General features: G+C 41.5%; 1 protein-coding gene across 1 annotated transcript in view; it reads left to right on the forward strand.

Moving 5' to 3' along the window:
• Positions 1–20,345, forward strand: part of LOC122748371 (zinc finger protein 850-like) — a gene marked incomplete at its 3' end in the record, with an annotated part of 465,756 nt that overhangs the window by 428,177 nt on the left and 17,234 nt on the right. Inside the window, 6 exon segments of the mRNA XM_043994017.1 lie at positions 2,206–2,332; positions 2,930–3,025; positions 11,799–13,464; positions 18,693–18,863; positions 18,932–19,122; positions 19,176–19,294. Of these exon segments, the coding sequence (XP_043849952.1) occupies positions 2,206–2,332; positions 2,930–3,025; positions 11,799–13,464; positions 18,693–18,863; positions 18,932–19,122; positions 19,176–19,294 (2,370 nt within the window).

The following is a 20,345-nucleotide window of genomic DNA, read 5'->3' on the forward strand; positions in this document are numbered from 1 at the left end:
AGCATTCTGAGGGTGTACTGGTCTGATCAGCTGGTCTGACACTGAAGCATGATTGTAATAGTGATGTCCATTTGGTCCTATTTTAGAACAAAGGACAACAGGGACTATACTACTTGTGAGAGAGATAGCTGCAATTAATAGAATAATGGCCACTGCAGTAAGCTTAAATTCTCATAGAACAGACAAGAAGTACTGACAAACACAGTACAGCATCAATAGGATTGGATAAATTCAGATAAATACAATGGGACTCAATAGAAAGTAATTTGAAGGAGAGGCTCCAAGTGCTTTTAGATATCAGGGAAGGCTTTATGCAGAAAATATGTTTTCAGGGGACAGAGGGACTGTAACATGGAGTAAAAGAGGCAGAAAGGCAAGGAGGAAGAGCAGAGCCCAGAAAGAGAGAAGGCCAATGTGTCTGGGTTGCAGAGGCAAGAGGGTGAGTCGTGAGTGTCTTATGAGGCTGAAAGAGAGGTTGGGACCAGGTTGTATGTGGCATGGAAGCTAAAGAGAGGGGTTGCTGTATGATCCCAGAGGCCATTGGGATTATCTGAGTAGCAGTTACGTGGTCGGTTCCATGCTAAGGAAGAGAAGTTAGGCAATAGTGAAGAGGATGGCCCAGAGTGCTGAGAGACAAAAGCTAGGGCCACCACCTAGGAGGCTGTGGGAGGGAGGAAAAGGAGGAGGATCAGCACGGACTAAGTGCCAGGCATGGTGTGAAGTTCTTTACAAAGAACGTCTCATTTGATCCTCAGAACAACCCTGGCAGGAAGGACCTCTTAGTATCCTCCTTTTGCAGCTAAAGCAGTTGAAGGAAATAAAAATCACATTTGCATACATTTGACAAATTGCATCTTTTGAGGAAATAATTAAAATGGCAAAAAATGAAGATATTTTCATCTATGTGAAAAAGAATTGCTCCTTACAATGATCCACAACAATCCCAAAGGGACTAATAATAAAGCTTACTGTCTACTGCCAAAGAAGCTGACTGAATCATGTTGACTGAACACAGACTTCAGAAAGCTATTTTTTACTTTCTTTCATTTTTCTTCAAGTTTTTTGATACAAAATGACTGTTTGTCTTGACTCTTGGTGCCAAATATTCTAAAGTTTTAGGGGTAAGTTGTGATCATTTCTTTTTCATAAATAAACTGTCAATATCTTATGAATTAGCTTGATCTCCAAACATAGTCAATAAATAATTATTTGAAAAATGTAGTTTTAAAAAAATAAATGAATGAGTTCTCCTTTCCCCATTATAATTATCTTATTTTTATGTAACTAAATATTAAAATAAATGAATATATTCCATTGACTAGTGAAAACAATCATAAAGCAAAGACAGAAAATTTATTTTGGCTCTGACACATCATACCCGATGTTACCCCAAGCCCTCAATATTACAATAGATAATTTTTCTTCACTTTTCTGGAAAGAGATTCTCATAACTTTTACTTCAGGGCAGATTGTAAGCAATTTTTTTTTCTTTCTTTTTTTTGAGGGGCATTGAGGGTTAAGTGACTTGACCAGGGTGACACAGTTGGTAAGTGTCAAGAGTCTGAGGCTGTATTTGAACTCAGGTCCTCCTTAATCCAGGGTCTGTGCGTCATCCACTGAGACACCTAGCTCTCCCTGTAAGTGATATTTCTTAAGAATGTTCTTCATGCTTTCCTCTAAGTAGGACTTTATTTCAGCCTTTTAGGAAATTGAGTAAGTTTGTTTTCTTTATTCTTTTCTCAGTGTTGACCAGTAATGTACCCCTCCCCCCAAGTATACAGTATTTGCCAACTTTGATAAATTCTTTATAAAATTTCCTTACCATATCCCTTATGACATGTAACCTATCCTTTAGGGTGAGGAAGAATTTCATACTGCTTTCTTTTCCATAGTCTCTGATACTTCACTCACAGAGAACATACCTTCTCCCTGAGCCTATGGGGAGAAGCATTACATAGTAAGACCTTTATTCAAGTTTTATCATTCTAACATGGTTCTCACTTCAAATATAAAATGCTTCTCTCAATATTCCATTGGGCTCTTAGTGGATGTGGGTTCAAGTGTTGTTGCTGCCTCTCATAAATATATGAGCTTTGGGCAAATGCCTTCTGTGCTTCAGTTTCTTCCTCTAAGTTGATGAGGGTTGGATTAGGTAAATTCTGACGTCTTTTTCATCTCTAAATCATGTGACTTTTGATGACTTAGGAGTTGGTGACATTCAAGGATGTGACTGTGGATTTCACCCAGAAGGAGTGGCACCTCTTGGACCATTCTCAGAGAGAGCTGTACAAGGAGGTCATGCTGGAGAATGTCCAGAACCTGCTCTCTGTGGGTAAGGATCTTTGCCCCTGGTGACTCTGAGCTACTAACATGGTAGCTTGTTGCTCCTTATCCTGCCAGGCCTAGCAAGTTTGTCCTGATGTTGGGAAAGGAAGGGAATGGAATAAGCACTCATACATACCTGCAAGTATATTATCCTCATTGTCATTTGATCTTCGCAACATCCCTATGAGTTTGGTAGTATTATCATCCCCATTCATAGGTGAGGTAACAGGCAAACAGGTTACACAACTTGTCCAGGGGGACACAGCTCCCATGTGTCTGACACTGGTTTGAAATGGTCTTAGTGACTCTAGACCCTGGGCTGTTACCACTGCACTACCACAGCCTCCAATTTCTAGATAATTGTAGGTAGGCAGTGTTCCCATCCTTCTAGGAAAGAGGTGAATAAAGGGTAAGTTTTCTGATACCAAATGGCTTGTGTGATCTCAGGCTGCCTCCAAAGATCCCAGCAATTAATACCTTGGGAACTGTCCTTGAGACATCTTGGGAAACATCCTGTCATCTTTGCTTGCAAGTCTTCTTTCCCTAAAGAGGACTAAAGTGTACATTTCTCTATTCTCCTCCCTTCCTTATTCTATATTTCTAGGACTTCCAGTTTCTAGAGAAGATTTGCGCTATTGTTTCCAGGAAGGGGAATCACCAGGGATGGTCGAGCACAAAGGTCCAAGGAACTCCTGTCTAGGTGAGTGACATAAATCAGGTATATGAGGGCTCTTATGACAGGAGGTCTCCTAAGTGTTGTGTTTGTTAAGGGCTAAAATTCTAGCTAAACTGTCTAAAATATCTAATGAGTGGTTGCCAATAAATTATAAGCTTTAGCAAGAGTTAGACTTTTAAGCATTTATTAAGGAGAATAAGACTTTGGTAAAAAGAGAAGAAAAGGCCTAGATTCCTATCTATTAAAGGGAGAGCGCATTTCTAGCTCCCTTCTCCACCAGCGTCCCCAAGAAAAGAGAGGCAGAGAACCCGGCTCCCCCTTCCTCCTCCCACCAGCAAACGTCACTTCCTGACACCAAAGAAAAGACGCATGGTCCTGCCCTCAAAAGACCTTCCTTCCTGGTGGAGCTTTTCTACAGTAAGTCTCCAGCAGGTGGTGTCATTCCAATCATTACATGGTGCAGGGAGTGCTAGACTTGTGGGCAGGAAGGTCTTACTTGGAATTGATTTTTAGACCCATTTCAGCATTGGGATCCTGTGCAAGTGACTGAAGCTTACAGCCCCAATTTCCTCATACAGGGGAGCAAGTCAAACTCCTTGGCCCTTCAGTTTCCTTTGTGGCATTTAAAATTATATGGGAGGGGCAGCTATGTGGCACAGTGGATAGAGCACTGGCCCTGGAGTCAAGAGGGCCTGAGTTCAAATCTGGCCTCAGACACTTGACACTTACTAGCTGTGTGACCCTGGGCAAGTCACTTAACCTCAATTGCCCCACCAAAAAAAAAAGAGAAAGAAAGAAAAAATTATATGGCAGTGACCTATTTCTGTCCCAGGTTGTAGGGGAACTTAGCTGGGGTTTCTCATATATTGCTACTTAGAAATTAGAGGCTATAGAACCAGTTTTGTGCATTAAACATTTATTAAAGCATATTAAAATATCAGTGAAGATAGAGCACATGGCCCCAGAAGTTCAGAGGGGAGAGGGATAGTGGGCCACATTGCTGCTCCTTCAGAGTCCCAAGGCCAAGAGAGAGAGTCCCTGAGAGTAAGCTCCTTGAGGTCAGGAGGAGAGGTGGCCCTTACACCCTGCTTCAAGCTAATTGGCCAGCATCATTCAAATCTCTTGGTTCACTGGACTTGAGGGTGGTCTGGAGCAGTATGTGCGGACATCAGAGCCCAGAGGACAGACTCTCTGTTGGGGTCAAGGCTTTTCAGGTAGGTGTGGATTTAACTTCTGTTGTCTGTATTCATAGCCCAAGGTACAATTACATTTCCTCTGAAATTCTCCTGACTCTGGGCTGGCCTTAAGAAAGGGCAGGCAAGGCTCTCTGGGTCCCCTGTAACCCCATTATTTGCTCACATCTTGTAGTTACAAAATTTTGATGGTTTAAGAAGTCATCCTTTTGAACTGTGGGGCATTGAACTCTCCTGAATGCATCTCACATGGCCTGAGGGTATCCATTCTGAATTGTTTCCTAGTCTTTATTCCAGTCAATAAACATTGATTTAGCACCTACTATGTTCCAGACACTGCTAAACACTAGGAACACAAAGAATGGCAAAAGATAAGCCTTGCTCTCAAGGAGTTCAGTCTAATGGGGAACACAGCATGTAAACAAGGATCTGGCAACCCAGTGTATCCCGGATAAAGTGGACCTCATCAAGACAGGGAAGACCCTATGGGTAAGGAAGACAGGAGGAGACTTACTGTTAAAGGAAGAATTTAGGTGGGACTTGAGGGACAGCCAGAGAGAACATGGAGTCAGGAGATGTTCCTGGTCAAGAAACAAAAAAACCTGATTTTCACACATATGGAGGGAAAATAAGGTGAAAAAAGCCTGGGAAAATAGGAGAAGGGCTAATGATAAAGGGCTTTAAGAGCCAAGCAGAGATTTTCTATTAGATCCTGTTAATGGGGAAGTGTTTTAGTGAGTGGCAGTGACATGATCAGAAGTGTCCTATAGTAGACGAATTTGACAGATGGGTGGGGGATTAAGTGGATTGGTGAGAGACTTGAAGCAGTGAAAGCAACCAGCAGTCTTTTTTTAAAAAAACAAAAACATCATTTTATGCCTAATCATGATGGTTGGGAATCACTGCACAATGAAATATTTTAATGCCTGAAACATATATCTACTTGTTGTTCCGGGAGAAAAATATACAGCAAACAAACCTTGGCAATTCTTTACTGCATAAGGTGCCATTTAATATTTTTTAATAAACATTTTTATTTTAAAGTTTTGAGTTTACTATTCTGTCCCTCCCTCCCTGTCTCCCTTTCCTACACCTTCCCAGAGGCAGAAGGCTATCAGATACATGTTATACATGGGCAATTATAGAAAACATTACTGTATTAGTTATTTTATATAAGAAAAAAAATGAAGGAAAGTGAAAAATATCATGCTTTAGTCTGTTTTCAATATCAGTTTTGTCTTTGTGGGTGGAGATTATGTTTCATCATCAGTCCTTTGGGATTGCCTTGGGTCATTGTATTACTGAGAATAGTTAACTCATTCACATTTCCTCATCAAACAACATCATTATCACTGTGCACAATGCTCTTCTGGTTCTGCTCATCAGTTCATAATAAGGACTTTCTAAATCCACCTTGCTTGTGATTCCTTATAGCACAATAATGTTCCATTATAATCATCTGCCACAGGTTGTTTAGCCATTCCCCATTTGATGGGCATCCCTTTGATTTTCCTAGCCACTAGAAAGAGAGCTGTTATAAATATTTTTGTACAATTCTTTTTCCCTTTTTTGCCATTTCCTGGGATATAACCCTAGCAGTGGTACTGCTGGATCAAAGGGTATGCACAGTTTCATAATCCTTTGGACTTAGTTCCAAATTATTCTCCGGAATGGTTGGATCAATTCACAACTCCACCAAGAGTTTATTAGTTTACCACTAGTGTGAGGTGCTACCTCAGAGTTGTTTTAATTTATATTTCCCTGATCCATAGTAATTTAGAACTTTTTTTTCATTTGACTACGGATAGCTTTAATTTCTTTGTCTGAAACCATCTGTTCATATTCATTGACTATTTATCTATTGGGGAAGGACTTTTACTTTTATTCATTTCATTCCCTTCTCTATATATTGGAGAAATATGGCATTTGTCAGAGATACATGTTTCAAAAATTCTTTCCCAGTTTTCTGCTTTCCTTATAATTTTGGTTCAGTTGGTTTTGTTTGTGCAAAAGCTTTTTAATTTTATATAATAAAAAGTACCTATTTTACATTTTGTAAAACTTTCTATGTCTTCTTTGGTCGTAAATTCTTCCCCTGTTCTATGCTCTTTTTTTTTTTTTTGCAGGGCAATGGGGGTTAAGTGACTTGCCCAGGGTCACACAGCTAGTAAGTGTTATGTGTCTGAGGCCGGATTTGAACTCAGGTACTTCTGACTCCAGGGCCAGTGCTCTAACCACTGTGCCACCTAGCTGCCCCCGTTCTATGCTCTTTTAATTTGCTTAAGGTATCACCCTTGGGGCAGCTAGATGGCACAGTGGTTAGAGCACTGGCCCTGGAGTCAGGAGTACCTGAGTTCAAATCCGGCCTCAGACACTTAACACTTGCTAGCTGTGTGACTCTGGGCAAGTCACTTAACCCCAATTGCCTCACTAAAAAATAAAAAATAAATAAATAATTGTTTTAAAAAAAGGTATCACCCTTTATGACCTTATTATAAAACACAGTGTGAGATGTTGTTCTGTACCTAGTTTCTGCCATTCTCTTTTCCCATTTTCGCAACACTTTTTGTCAGAGAATGAGTATTTTTTACAAAAGCTTGGATCTTTGGCTTTGTCATATATTGGGTTAGTATAATCAATTACTATCCTGTAATATTCTTTTCCACTGATCTACTGCTCTATTTCTTTGCCAGTACCAGATTGTTTTGCACAAAGTAATTTTTAGCTAAAATCCCTTGGACTTCATCATCATGAATCTCCAAAGAGTTCTTGAACCACTAAATGGGATGCGGTAAGAGAGGACCATTAGAAAATCCTGCTGTTAACTTCCTAATAGAAAGATGTTGGATTCAGGATATAATTTGAAACATAATATAGAGATAATTTAAGAATTCTTGGATAACCTGAAAGCCAGGATCAGAAAAAGAGCCTGCACAGCATTTTTTAAGACATTATGAAGGAAAACTACCATGATAACCTAGAACTAGAGGGTAAAATCTTCATTGAAAGAATCACCTGATCACCTCTGAAAGAGATTTAAAAATGAAAACTCCAAGGAATATTTTAGTCAAATTCCAGAACAATCATTTTCAAATACCACAATCAGAATTGCCCTGGGCTTAAGAGCTTTTACATTAAAACATCAAAGGGAAAAATAGGTGAAGTTGTCCTCATAAATTCCTTTTATAATACAAACACGGTGCTGATTCCTGAATGAAGAAGAGCTAAAACCGAAAGAAACTTGTAATGAATATTAATGCAAAATTGTAAAATAAAATATTAGCAAAGAGATCACAGCAATATGTCACAAGGATCACACGCTATAACCAGCTATGATTTATATCAGGAATGCATGGCTGTTTCAATTTTAGGAGAATGATTAGCATAATTGACCATGCATATAAGGGAAAAAGAAGCATATGATTATATCAATATATGCCACAAAATAAGTAACTTATCTAAAACCTTAAAGAAGAATTATGTGGAAAGGGGATCAGCTAGACACGATGCCAGTAAAATTAGGAGTGAAACAAGTATGCCCACGATCACCCCGCTTATCCAATATCACCTTAGAAATGTTAGCTTTAACAATAAAAGGGAAAAAAGTGAAGGAATTAGATTAGGTATTGAAGAAATGAAAGTATAACTCTTTTCAGATGATTTGATAGTATACTTAGAGAATCAACCATATCCCTTTGACATACACAGTTATGAATACTAAGTGTATATTTTCCTGTGCCCTATTTTTTCCCTTGTTTGTATTTTTCTCTTTCCTTTTCCCCTGTCCCTTCTCACTAGTGTTTTGTTTCTGGCCACCTAAGTCTACTCTCCTTTCTATCAGCCCCACCTCCCTTTTGTCCATTCCCCTCCGAGCTTTACCTTCCCTTCTATCAGCATCCCACCCTTCTTTTTGTTTCCCCACCCTTTTCTTTTCCCCGTTCCCCTTTTACTTCCCTAGAGGGTAAGATAAAATTCTAGAACCTACTGAGTGTGTATGTTATTCCCTCTTTGAGCCAAATCAGATGAGAGTAAGGTCAAAACAATACTTACCCCCCCCTTTTCCCCACTATTAGAAATAGGTCTTTTGTGCTTCTTTATATGATGGGATTTATCCCATTCTGTCTTCCCTTTTCTTTTCTCCCCTTATAAACCTTTTTGCTGTTCCTTAAGTTTTTTTTTTTTAAATAACATTACATCAGAATCAACTCAAGACTCCTCCTATCTGCCTTAATATGCAGTTCTCAAGAATTTTACAAGTATCTTCTTCCCTTGTAAGGATGCAAAAATTTTAACTTTAGTGAGTAATATTTATAATTCCCTTTTTATCTTTTCATGTATCTCTTGAGTCTTGTATTTTTAGATTGAATTTTCTGTTCAGTTGTGGGCTTATCTTTCAAAAAGTTTTGAAGTCCACTCTTTCACTGAGTGTCCATCTTTTCCCCTGAAAGATTATGTTTAATTTTTCTGGGTAGTACATTCTTGGTTGTAATCCCAGTTCCATTGCCTTCCAGAATATCATATTCTAAGCCCTCTAATTTAATAAAGAACATGCCAGATGCTGTGTAATTGTGATTGATCCTTGATATTGAAATGGTCTCTTTTTTGCCTTTTAAGGTTGAATTCTGCTCCTGGGGTACAGCATGCTCTGTCCCAAGCTTCTTTTGCTGGGGGCCAGGGGCCCAGTCATTAGCTTTTTGCTCTGAGGCCTCAGCTCCCTGCAGCTTGCTCACTGCACTGGAGTAGCCCAGCATAGTTGTTCCTGTTGGGTAACAGAGACCCCAGCTGGTACATTACCTTCTGCATTGAAGCCAGGGGTCTCACAACTGGCCTGTTGTGCTACTACCTTGCTGAGCTTGGACTGGGGGCCCTCAGCTGTTGATCTGTGCTGAGGGTAATAGCCCTTTGGTGGCTGGCCCAGACACCCTCTGAGCTGACTTGTCCTCCCCTTTGACCCTGGTGACCCAGAGCTTTCCTGAAGATCTGCCAGGATATCTTAAGTCAAAAGATTGTTTCACTCCAATTTTTTTGCAGGTTTCACAGCTTCAGAATATGTTGAGAGGAATATTTTAAACGTTGTTTCTGAGGAATATTTGGGGGAGCTCAGGCAGCTTGCTGGTTTCATTCCCCAGTCTTGGCTCTTTATCTATTTTTTTGATTAAGCTATGTCATGGGGCAAGTCACTCAACTCCAATTCCCTTAAATATCCTGAGCCATCTCCAGTGCTGCTGATCTATATCTTGCCACTGGACCCATGAGATCACCCTGAATGAATGAAGGACAAAGAACGACCTTCCCTTAATCTCTGAATGGGCATCGCCTCAGATGAACTGAGCCCTGAAAAAGACCTTACTTGAAAAGGCAAAGGTCACTCACTGCCTTTGGGGTCATCTCCAGTGGTCCCGATAAACATCGAGCCACTGAACCCTGCTTGGTCTGGAGGGAGAGAGTGAAGTTGGTGCCTTGGCACAGTCTTTCCTCACTCAAATCCAGTTCATTGTGAGTCATGACATCACCTCCCCAATATCTTGGTCCTCTTCAAGAATGAAGGATGTACAAAAACTACCAAAAATAATTGTTGTGTAGATAGAAAAAATACAAATTTTATCTGGAAGAACAAAAGGACAAGAATATGAAGGGAACTAATAAAGAAATGCACAGGAAGGTGGCAAAAGAAATCTGGAAGGACTCACATGAACTGACACTGAGTGAGATGAACAGAACCAGGAGAACATTGTACACAGTATGAACAACATTGTGTGTTGATCAACTGTGATAGACTTGAGTCTTCTCAGCAATACAAAGGCCTCATGATGGAAAATGCTCTCCAAATCCAAAAACTGAAAATAAAAAAGACCTCTAGAATCTAGATGTAGATTGAACCATACTATTTCTACTTTTTTTTGGTTTTTGGTTTTGTTTTCCTGTTTTGAGGTTTTTCCCTTATATCATATTGCTTTTTATATTGGGAGGGAGGAGGGGAGAGAGGGAAGAAGAAAACTTTTGAATTCAAAATTATATAAAAACAAATTTTAATAGTCTTTACATGTAACTTGAAAAAATAAACTGCTATTAAGATTGGTCAAAATTTATGTATATAAAATTTGTATATATAAATTATATATATTTATGGCTTTTTTAATGGTTCCAAATAAGTGGAAACTGAGGCAATACATGGCTGAACAAGTTGTAGTATAGGAATTTAATGAAATAATAGTGTGCTATATGAAATGATCAACAGACAGATTTTAGAAAAACCCAGAAGGACTTCTATGAAATGCTGAGTGAAATGAGCAAAACCAGAACCTTGTTCACCTTACCAGCAACGTGCAATGATCATCTAGGAAAGACTCAGCTCTTCTCACTAATACAGTGATCCAAGACAATTCCAAAGAACTCATGATGTCAAACGCTATCCACATCCAGAGAAAAAATGATGGCGTCTGAAAGAACATCGAGGCGTGCGATTTTCCCATTTTTTTTTGTTTTTTTTGTTTCTCATGGTGTGAGATTTTCCCCACCCCTTAAATATGTGATTTAACGGTAGTAGTAATCAGTTTATAGACTACAAAATGTGATTTAAATGATTTAGATATCCTTTAGTAGCTTAAGAAAATGATAATGAAGTAACTAAGCTAGATATTGGAAAGAGCTCAGGGAAATGCTAACTTTCCTACTGGACAAGCTTAACCAATTGTGCTTAGGTCTCGCCACCAATCAGCTTGAAGATCAAATACATAAATTAGTACCTTCTGAGGTGTAAGGGACCAATGAGAGCTGGAGAGAAGTTGGAATGCCAAGCTTAACCAATATGGTGGAATGTCTTGATAGTTGAGAAAAAAGAGAAATATAGGCCAGACACATCCAAGATGGCAAAGATTCAATCCAGGATGTGGTTTCATATGTTAGAGCTTTTTACTTAGTAACAGTGTTAAAATATATAGAATTGCAAGTGACTATGCTGGCATCTGATGGTTTCTTTCTCTGTATTCTATACTTATTATATTTGTACCTGTTGGGTTATGATAAATAGTGGGAGGAGTCATTGTGTATAAATATTTCTGAATCCTGAGGCTTGGGGTCTTTGGGTCCTAGAACTGAGACCAGTTTTATTGTAAGAAAGGATCCCTCTCTCAGTAAACTTATTTTCATTTCCTTTTCTTTGTCTAACACTACAACTTTGAAATTTCCACTACAGTGGTTTTTCCCTTTTGACCTGTTTTTTCTTTCTCAACATGAACAATGTGGAAATGTATATACATCATTCCACATGTATAAGCTATATTAGTTTGCTTGCCATTTTGCGAAGGGGGAAGGAAAAGGAGGGAGAGAAAAAAATTGGAACTCAAATTGTATGAGAAATAAATTTTGAAAGCTACCTTAACATGTAATTGGAAAAAAAACAAACAAAAAAACTGACTTTTTCCAAAATAAAAGAAGCCATCTTACAGGTATTTCGAAAGATTAATTTTGCCTATTTTAAATGAAAAATTCCTGATGTTGGCTGGAGAAATAGAATATGCATATGTTTACATTATGCCACAGGACAAAAGAACATATTTTTAGGTATATGTATCTTTCTGTTAATACATAATGGTTTTCTTCAGGTGGAGAGACCAGGTTGGTTGTGAAGAAGATGGCTACAAAGGTAAACATTTCTGTGGAAGAATATGACCAGCATAGATTTGAGAGTGATGGTGCAAAGGCCTTTGGTTGGAACTCAGGTTTTATTAGCCATCAGAACATTCACAATGGAAAAATGCTTTATAAATGTAATCAGTGTGGAATGACTTTCACAGGGGAATCTCTTCTTGTGGTACATCAGAGAATCCATACTGGAGAGAAACCTTATGAATGTTATCAGTGTGGAAAGACTTTCACACAGAACTCCAGTCTTGCTAAGCATCAGAAAATCCACACTGGAGAGAAACCTCATGAATGTAATCAGTGTGGAAAGGCTTTCACAGTGAGCTCCAGTCTTGCTGCACATCAGAGAATCCACACTGGAGAGAAACCTTATGAATGTGATCAGTGTGGAAAGGCCTTCAACCAGAGATCCCATCTTGCTAAGCATCAGAGAATCCACACTGGAGAGAAACCTTATGAATGTCATCAGTGTGGAAAGGCTTTCACAGAGAGATCCAGTCTTGCTAAGCATCAGAGAATCCACACTGGAGAGAAACCTTATGAATGTAATCAGTGTGGAAAGACTTTCACAGAGAGCTCCAGTCTTGCTAAGCATCAGAGAATCCACACTGGAGAGAAAGCTTATGAATGTAATCAGTGTGGAAAGTCTTTCACACGGATCTCCATTCTTGCTGCACATCAGAGAATCCACACTGGAGAGAAACCTTATGAATGTCATCAGTGTGGAAAGGCTTTCACACAGAGATCCCATCTTGCTGCACATCAGAAAATCCACACTGGAGAGAAACCTTATGAATGTAATCAGTGTGGAAAGGCTTTCAGAGAGAGATCCAGTCTTGCTAAGCATCAGAGAATCCACACTGGAGAGAAACCTTATGAATGTAATCAGTGTGGAAAGGCTTTCACAGTGAGCTCCAGTCTTGCTAAGCATCAGAGAATCCACACTGGAGAGAAACCTTATGAATGTAATCAGTGTGGAAAGGCTTTCACAGAGAGCTCCATTCTTGTTGCACATCAGAGAATCCACACTGGAGAGAAACCTTATGGATGTAATCAGTGCGGTAAGGCTTTCACACGGATTTCCATTCTTGCTGCACATCAGAAAATCCACACTGTAGAGAAACCTTATGAATGTAATCAGTGTGGAAAGGCTTTCACAATGAACTCCAATCTTGCTGCACATCAGAGAATCCACATGGGAGAGAAACCTTATGAATGTCATCAGTGTGGAAAGGGTTTCAACCAGAGATCCCATCTTGTTTCACATCAGAAAATCCACACTGGAGAGAAACCTTATGAATGTCATCAGTGTGGAAAGGCTTTCACAGAGAGCTCCAGTCTTGCTAAGCATCAAAAAATCCACAGTGGAGATAAATGTTATGAATGTCATCAGTGTGGAAAGGCTTTCACACGGATCTCCATTCTTACTGAACATCAGAGAATCCACACTGGAGAGAAACCTTATAAATGTCATCAGTGTGGAAAGGCTTTCACACAGAGATCCCATCTTGCTAAGCATCAGAGGATCCACACTGGAGAGAAACCTTATCAATGTCATCAGTGTGGAAAGGCTTTTTCAGTGAGCTCCAATCTTGCTGCACATCAGAGTATCCATACTGGAGAAATCTTAGAAATATAATAAATGTATAAAACCTTCAGGTGCAATATTCATATTCTATAGAAATCTTGTCACTGTTATGAATTAGAAAATGCATTCAGTTGTCCTTCCGAGCTTGTTCAAATTTAGGGAATTCATTTTACTTTTTTGCCATTTATTTAGAATTTTATTTTCCCCCCAATTACATGTAAAAACTATTTTAAAGTTCATTTAAAAACTTTAGCTTTTCTATGCCCAAAGGGCTATCAGACTGGGCATACCCTTTGACCCAGTAATACCACTACTAGTTCCGTATCCCAAAGAGATCATCCAAAAGGGATGTGATGGGTAAAACTATATATGTGTGGTCATCTGTCCCCAGTTTGGGGAAAGCTAACTATGACAACAATTTAACAGTGTAGGTATTTAACATTTATTAAAATATTTTAGAGTTTAGTGAAGAGAAAACAAGTTTCTCTGCTATAATAGGAAAAATAGGAAAACCTGTCTGCGCTAGAGGAGAGATCAGAGTTCACACCCTTACCTGCTTCTTCTACCAACCCCCCCCCCCACAAGGTTCCAACCACCAAATGACCAAACCAACTGCCTTCCACACTGCTTCAAGCTGAGTGGTTGAAAGTGGTCTCACGTTGATGTGAGATAACTTCTGGACACTGAATCTTAGAAAGGTTAACCCATGCTCTCTCAGCAGGGAGCCCCTGGTAATAATATTCTCATACCCCACCCTGTGCTTCATCAAGAAACAATAGTTTCCTTAAATGAAGCAATCGCTCTACAGATACTTATAATTAACAATGTAAAGGGAATGAAAAGAGAGAAAAGAAATTGAATGACGCACTCCCCTTTCGTAGGTGGACATGACAAATAGTGTATGCAGTGGGAACAGGAATACTGGAAAATGTCCATTTAAGTTTTTGGAATTCTTTTCTTAGATGATTCTTGGGATGTCCTCTGGGTATAGCTCTCCATTCTGGCTCTGGATCCTGGGCATGCTCTCAGATGTGGTTGTAAAAAAAAGTCTCTCAGGTGTTTCAGATACTGATAATCAAGCAGAAAGTCTCCTCAGCTGGAAAATTTCTACAAAATTGATCTTAACACAACTTTAAATGTCTTTGGCAATAACCAAATCAAATAATGAGTTGTGAGGGCCAAAATTTGATATACTGAGCATTGTTTGGGTGGCTCGCCTTAATATTGGGCTCCCGGAAATATGAGGGACCTTTAAGATTTAACCCTCTCCTCTGAACAGCCCTTTTTAGATATTTCTCCCAGGCCAATAAGAAAGGAGCATCTAAGCTTTAGTTTACAAAAGGATCAGATTTTATTACTTGGGAATTAATTAAACAACAAAGGTGAAACTAATAAAAAATGAAAGATATGGAAATACAGATGAATATTATTAACTCTAAACTTAACCTATGCAACCCCAGACTGATTTCCAATTAAGTTAGTTCAAAGGAATATATGGTTTTCTATGCCCAAAGGGCTATCAGACTGAGCATACCCTTTGACCCAGTAATACCACTACTATTTCCATCTTCTTGGAGTGGTAAGATTTCACCAGGAGAAAACTGGACTCTGGTCTGGAAAGCTGGACTCACTTCTTTAGCTGTTGAACTGTTGGATTTTTACTAATCCTTAGCATAGCATTGTCAATGATCAAATTAATACATTCCATTACATTCCCTTCCTTTATATAATACAGGGTTCAGGTAGTTATATAATCTATAAAACTTCTTACTACCATGTGTCTGGATCAAAGCCAAATTTAGCAATGTGTTCATGACACCTGAAAATGTTATGGAAAGTTACCATACTGCATCTCATGGTTTCGAGACATCCAGTAATTGTACTAGGCCACAGGTGGATGGATTCCGACCATGCCATCAGACTGAGTGAAAGAAAAAGAAAACTAGTTAAGTTAAACTAGGTTATTTTAGGAGGGAGAGAGGAAGAAACTGGACTGTGTCCAGCAATTGGGGTCTACATAGTTGCCATCATAAGCAAACCATGGACTTATATGTACCCGTCTCTCCTCCTGTTGTACATATATTCTCTCCAGGGCCTGCATCAAGCTCATTTTAAGAGCAGTTAGTCTCTGAAATGATAAGTTTCCATAATTCATAAATCTCATATTAATTTCACCAAAGACAGTATGATTGTAAAAATGCATGTTACGCTGCATAACTGAGGATATACTTGTAATATATGCAATAATTCCAAACCACACTCAGAGTATAATGACATGCAAATGATAAATGACTGTAAATGGCTGATAATATTAGACAGTATTACATAATCTTCTTTGAGCAAGTAAACACATCATCTTATGCATGAATTCTCTATCTAGTATGACAGTAACATACTTAAAATGATAATCAATTTATCAAAAAGAAATAAAACTTCAATCAGCAATATTCAATATCTTCATTGATAAATCAAGCAATAGGTTTCAACAGCCCCCTTTTTAAAAAAAATGTAATCCCATAAACAAGCTCATTAAAAACTCATGGTTCTCTAAAAAAAAAAAAAAGAATTGTGATAGCTTCTGAGACCCAATGGCCCCACAGCATATACTTAAAATGTCTTCGAAAAGTCACTTAGTTTACAAAATTGAGTTAAAAAGAAAGCAAAAGAAATAAAAGTCAAAAACAAAGTAAAACCAAAACCAGAACCATAAACAAAAAGCAAAAGATTTGCTTTTGTGCTCATGAGGAAACCTAAAGATGTGAATTCCAGGCCTTTTCAATGCCTTTCCAAAACAAAACAAAAAACAAAAAGTCCATTTCAAGGAACAAAGGTTAAGTAGGGGGAGGCGAAGAGGTGGGGGAGATTTAGGTAGGCCAGAACACAGGCTCCTCTTGAGCAACGTAGATGTCACAACTTGATTGGTACTCAAACATGGAAAAAAAAATTCTCTTTTAGCTAGCTTGTGGCTGAATAAAGCAGTAAGGGAGAATTTTTTTTTGAGAAATCTGGGGAGAAGAGATACAAAATATTCTCTCCCATTCATGTCCCTGGGGCTCGGCTGTGGGACAGGGTTAAGCAGCTAAGGTGCCACCCTCCTTCCATCTCTATTTGCTCATGGAGCATGGTCATGGGTTAGGGCCCTATCCACAGATTACAGGCAGGAACTTGGAGCTGTCAGGTACAGCTATCTTGTCTTGATTCCTCCATCCATGGGTACTACATTCAGAACCCATTTTTTTCTCTCTTTTGGATAGAGTAGGAATAGAATCTTCCAGGCACCCATAGAAGAAGGGGTTGTTACAGAGGAATAAAGAAAATGAGTAGTTATATCCAGAGAATGATTCATTTAGAAATCCATGTAGTTGCAGAAACAAACTATGTGCAAGGAATTCATGTGCCAAGGATATTTCACTTTGGTTTCTAAACAGTTAATATACCATTTGGATGGATGAAAAAGAGGAAAAACAAGGTGGAGGAATTGAGACACCTGGTGTCTTATTGGTGGAAAGGCTCAAGAGACATTTAGGTGAGAGACAGAGAGAGGGTTGGTAGAGGGGATAAGGAGACACTGAGGTAAAAGGGAGAGCCGCAGTTTTGTTTGGATGACCACTGGAAGGGGGAATAATTTGGTGACTTGTCCAAAATCATTTGATTTACAAGCAACTGAGACAGCTTTGGAAAATGGTAGATAAAGACAAGATACAGTCACGAATGATATTTTCATGTAACAGGTAGAACTTTGTCCATCTGTGGGTCTACCCATGGCTGCAGCCTCTCTTCAGGTATCATTTCCCTCTTCTCTGCCTCAACCAGTTCCCAAATGTCCACTGAACCCTGATCATGGAGTTGTTTAATGTGAACATTCATTGGATGTGAATATGAACAGTGTAAGGGACATCTGTTATGATGGGCTCCACACTTCTCATGTGTGGTGTTACAACATACTTGGCAAGTGATTTTCCAATGACATTATCCAAGTCTCTGCATCATCAGAGCCTACAATCTGGAGGACTCTGTGTCTGCTGCCATCTTGTTCAGTTTCTGGTATTTCTGAAGCTTCTATTCTTCAGGCATGGAAAAAACACCTGACCAGGAATAGCTGGTGATTGTCTTTCTAGAGACCTCTGAGCCCTACTGTACTCAGAATAGGGGCCAGGCAGTGTGGCATTGGAAGAAAAACAAGGTCTGATCTTCCAAGAGTTTCACTAAAGCCTGGGCCTGCTGCACCAAGGGAGCATGTAATGGAACATCACTGGTGAATTCAGGCCTTTCTCTCAAGACTTGAGGTTTGCAGAGCTCTGTCTTCCCCATAACCCCATGACTGGGGCTTAGACAGAGCCCCAGATGCCCAGTCCTGGGCCCCACAAACCTCCCCTCACTGCCCTGTGCTGCCATTCCCTGCCACCCCTCAGTGAAGCCAGAGCATCCCTGGCAGAGCTGGGTGTGTCCCCGGGGGGGCAGGGGCTGGAGAGGAGGAGGGGGCTCCCTCTGGGAGGAATGAGAGCTTCTCTGGTTCTGCCATCACTGATAACTCACCCATTATGGGCCTCCCACTCAGCCAATAGGGGAGCTTCACCCCTGCTACCTTCAGGGAGCTCGCAGTCCCATGGATCACAGGGGTTTGCACATGAATGACCTCATTAATAATCCAGTCCATGAGATTCATGTCAAGGAAAAAGAAACTGAGGTCCAGAGAGTGTTGCTGACTTGCCCACAGCCAAACAGCTATGAACTATGTGGGGGGTGGGGGAGCGGATATTTGAACCCCTGCCTCAGGCTCCCAATCTCAGACTCTTTCCCCCTTCATCAGGCTGACTTCCAACACAGACCAGAAGGACAGTGGCCTGGGGTGGTGGTAAGGACCACACTGCTACAGTGAGCATATGAGAGAAGTGTAGGTACCATGCTGGGAGGGCCAAGGGCCAGGACACTGCCCCATGATGTGAGCACACTCTGACCAGGAGTCCCAGCTTGCTGGGGTCAGTGAGAGGGTGCTCTCTGCTTGGAAAAGCAAAGGCTTCATGAACCAGATGGTGGTTGGTCCGACAGGTCACACAGCAGGGGGCTCACGGGCGCCTTGACATATATCGACAGCAGGGGTGGGGGGGACCAGGGAGGAATAATAACCTCAGGTCAGGAACGGGGCATTGTTAGGGCCTCACGCGCCCCACTCCCCACAGTGGTCACTTTTCCATCCCAGTCCCCCCCCTTCTCTGCTATGAAATGACCCCTTCCCTTCTGCGGCCGTCCCCCGTGAGCCCCACAGTCCCAGCGCGGACTCACATCCGGACTGGGACGCGGGGGCCCGGGATGCCCGGACAGAGGCACGTTTGCAGGGTCAGTGTGGCCGCGGCATCGTGGACGCCGCTGATCTGCTTTTCTGTCTATTTCACAAGAGCCCGATGACGTCAGGGCGGATCCAGGCCGTGGTCTTGGCGTAAGAACAGCTGCGGGACTGACGTCAATGATTTTTGTTTTGTACTTTCCACCTCCTCTGAGTTTCAGGATTGCCACTGGGGTGTTTCATTGTGGGGTGTGTGCGCGTGTGAGTGCGTGCGTGTGCGAGAGAGACTGTGTGTGCGTGTGCGTGTCCCCCGCGTGTCCCCCGCGCACCATACGTCGCCTCGCTTGTGCCACCTGGTCCCACTTTAGAGTCAGCAAGAACCCTGGAAGATCAGAGGAGAAGCATAAGTGGAGTGTGGTGCGTGGCTTTCTGGGACATGTAGTCCCTAGGGCTGCGCATGCCCAGGAGGCCATGGGGGCGGGGCTGTTGAAAGGCTCCTGGCTCTCAGTCTTCTTCCCCAGCTTGGTGCTCAGCCCCCCGAGCTGCGTCCTCTCCTTCCTGCTCCCCTGAGACTCCCGTTCATGGTCAGTAACGCCCCTTCCCCCGGGGTCCTCAGGGGTCCTCAGATTGTCCAGCCGAAGGGGACGCGGGGAGGGTTTCCAGCAGAGACACCGGGCTGGGGGGGGGGGTCCTCCTCTTTCCGGAATTGTCCATTTCCCGGAGGGTCCGAGGGCACGACCCCCAAGGCCCGGGAGCCCCCGGCCCGGCCCCAGCGGGGTCTGCGGCGGCTCAGGCTGGGGGTGACGTCACAGGGAGGCGTGCGTGGGGGCCGAAGCTGGGACCCCGGGCAGGTGTGTGGCATGTAGGTGTAGGGCGGGGCCCCGCAGGTGAGGAGGCCGGACCCGCCCCCCCCAGCCCTCCCGGGAGGCTTCCCCGAATGGAGCCAGAGACGGGGAATCCCCGTCGATTTTCCCATGTGCCACCTCCCCCTCGCGTGTCCAGAGTCCACGCGGTGACCCTGAGGGTCCTGTACCAGGGGTGGAAACCCGGGAGCCTCATGGTTGTGTTAATGACGTGTCCACAGGCAGAGAAGGCTTTCGGCAGAATACAGCGCTCATTGCTGTGGAAACCCCCCCCAAAGCTCTGGTGTGAATGGCCATTTCCTTAAAATGATAAAAAAAAGGAAAAAAAGAGCCTCCCCCTCAAACCGTCAGCCGGCATTGTTTGTGATGAGGCCCAGCTGGAAAACTTCCTAGTAAGATCAGGAATGAAGCAAGGATGCCCACTGCCACCCACCTCATCCAGCGTTTTATTAGAAATGCCAGCACCGGCCATGAGAAGAAAAAGAAACCCAAAGGATCAGAATGGTCAATGAGGCAATAAAACTGTTTGTTTTGGCAGGTGATATTGATGCTGTTCTTGGGAAATCTTAAGGATTTAGCTAAAAAGTTAGTAGAAAGAACAATTTTAGCAAAGTAGCAGGAAGTAAAAGCACTTCTCCATATCATTTAAAAAAACCTGTAGACCAAATATAAAATATCTGGGATTATATCTACTGTGATGTTTAAAATTCTAACTGTGATGTCTCAAATCTAATGTATGGTCACCCGAGCTGACCCCAGTGTGGGGGAGAAA

This window comes from Dromiciops gliroides, chromosome 3 (genome assembly GCF_019393635.1).
Source record: "Dromiciops gliroides isolate mDroGli1 chromosome 3, mDroGli1.pri, whole genome shotgun sequence".
NCBI classification, from domain to species: domain Eukaryota; kingdom Metazoa; phylum Chordata; class Mammalia; order Microbiotheria; family Microbiotheriidae; genus Dromiciops; species Dromiciops gliroides.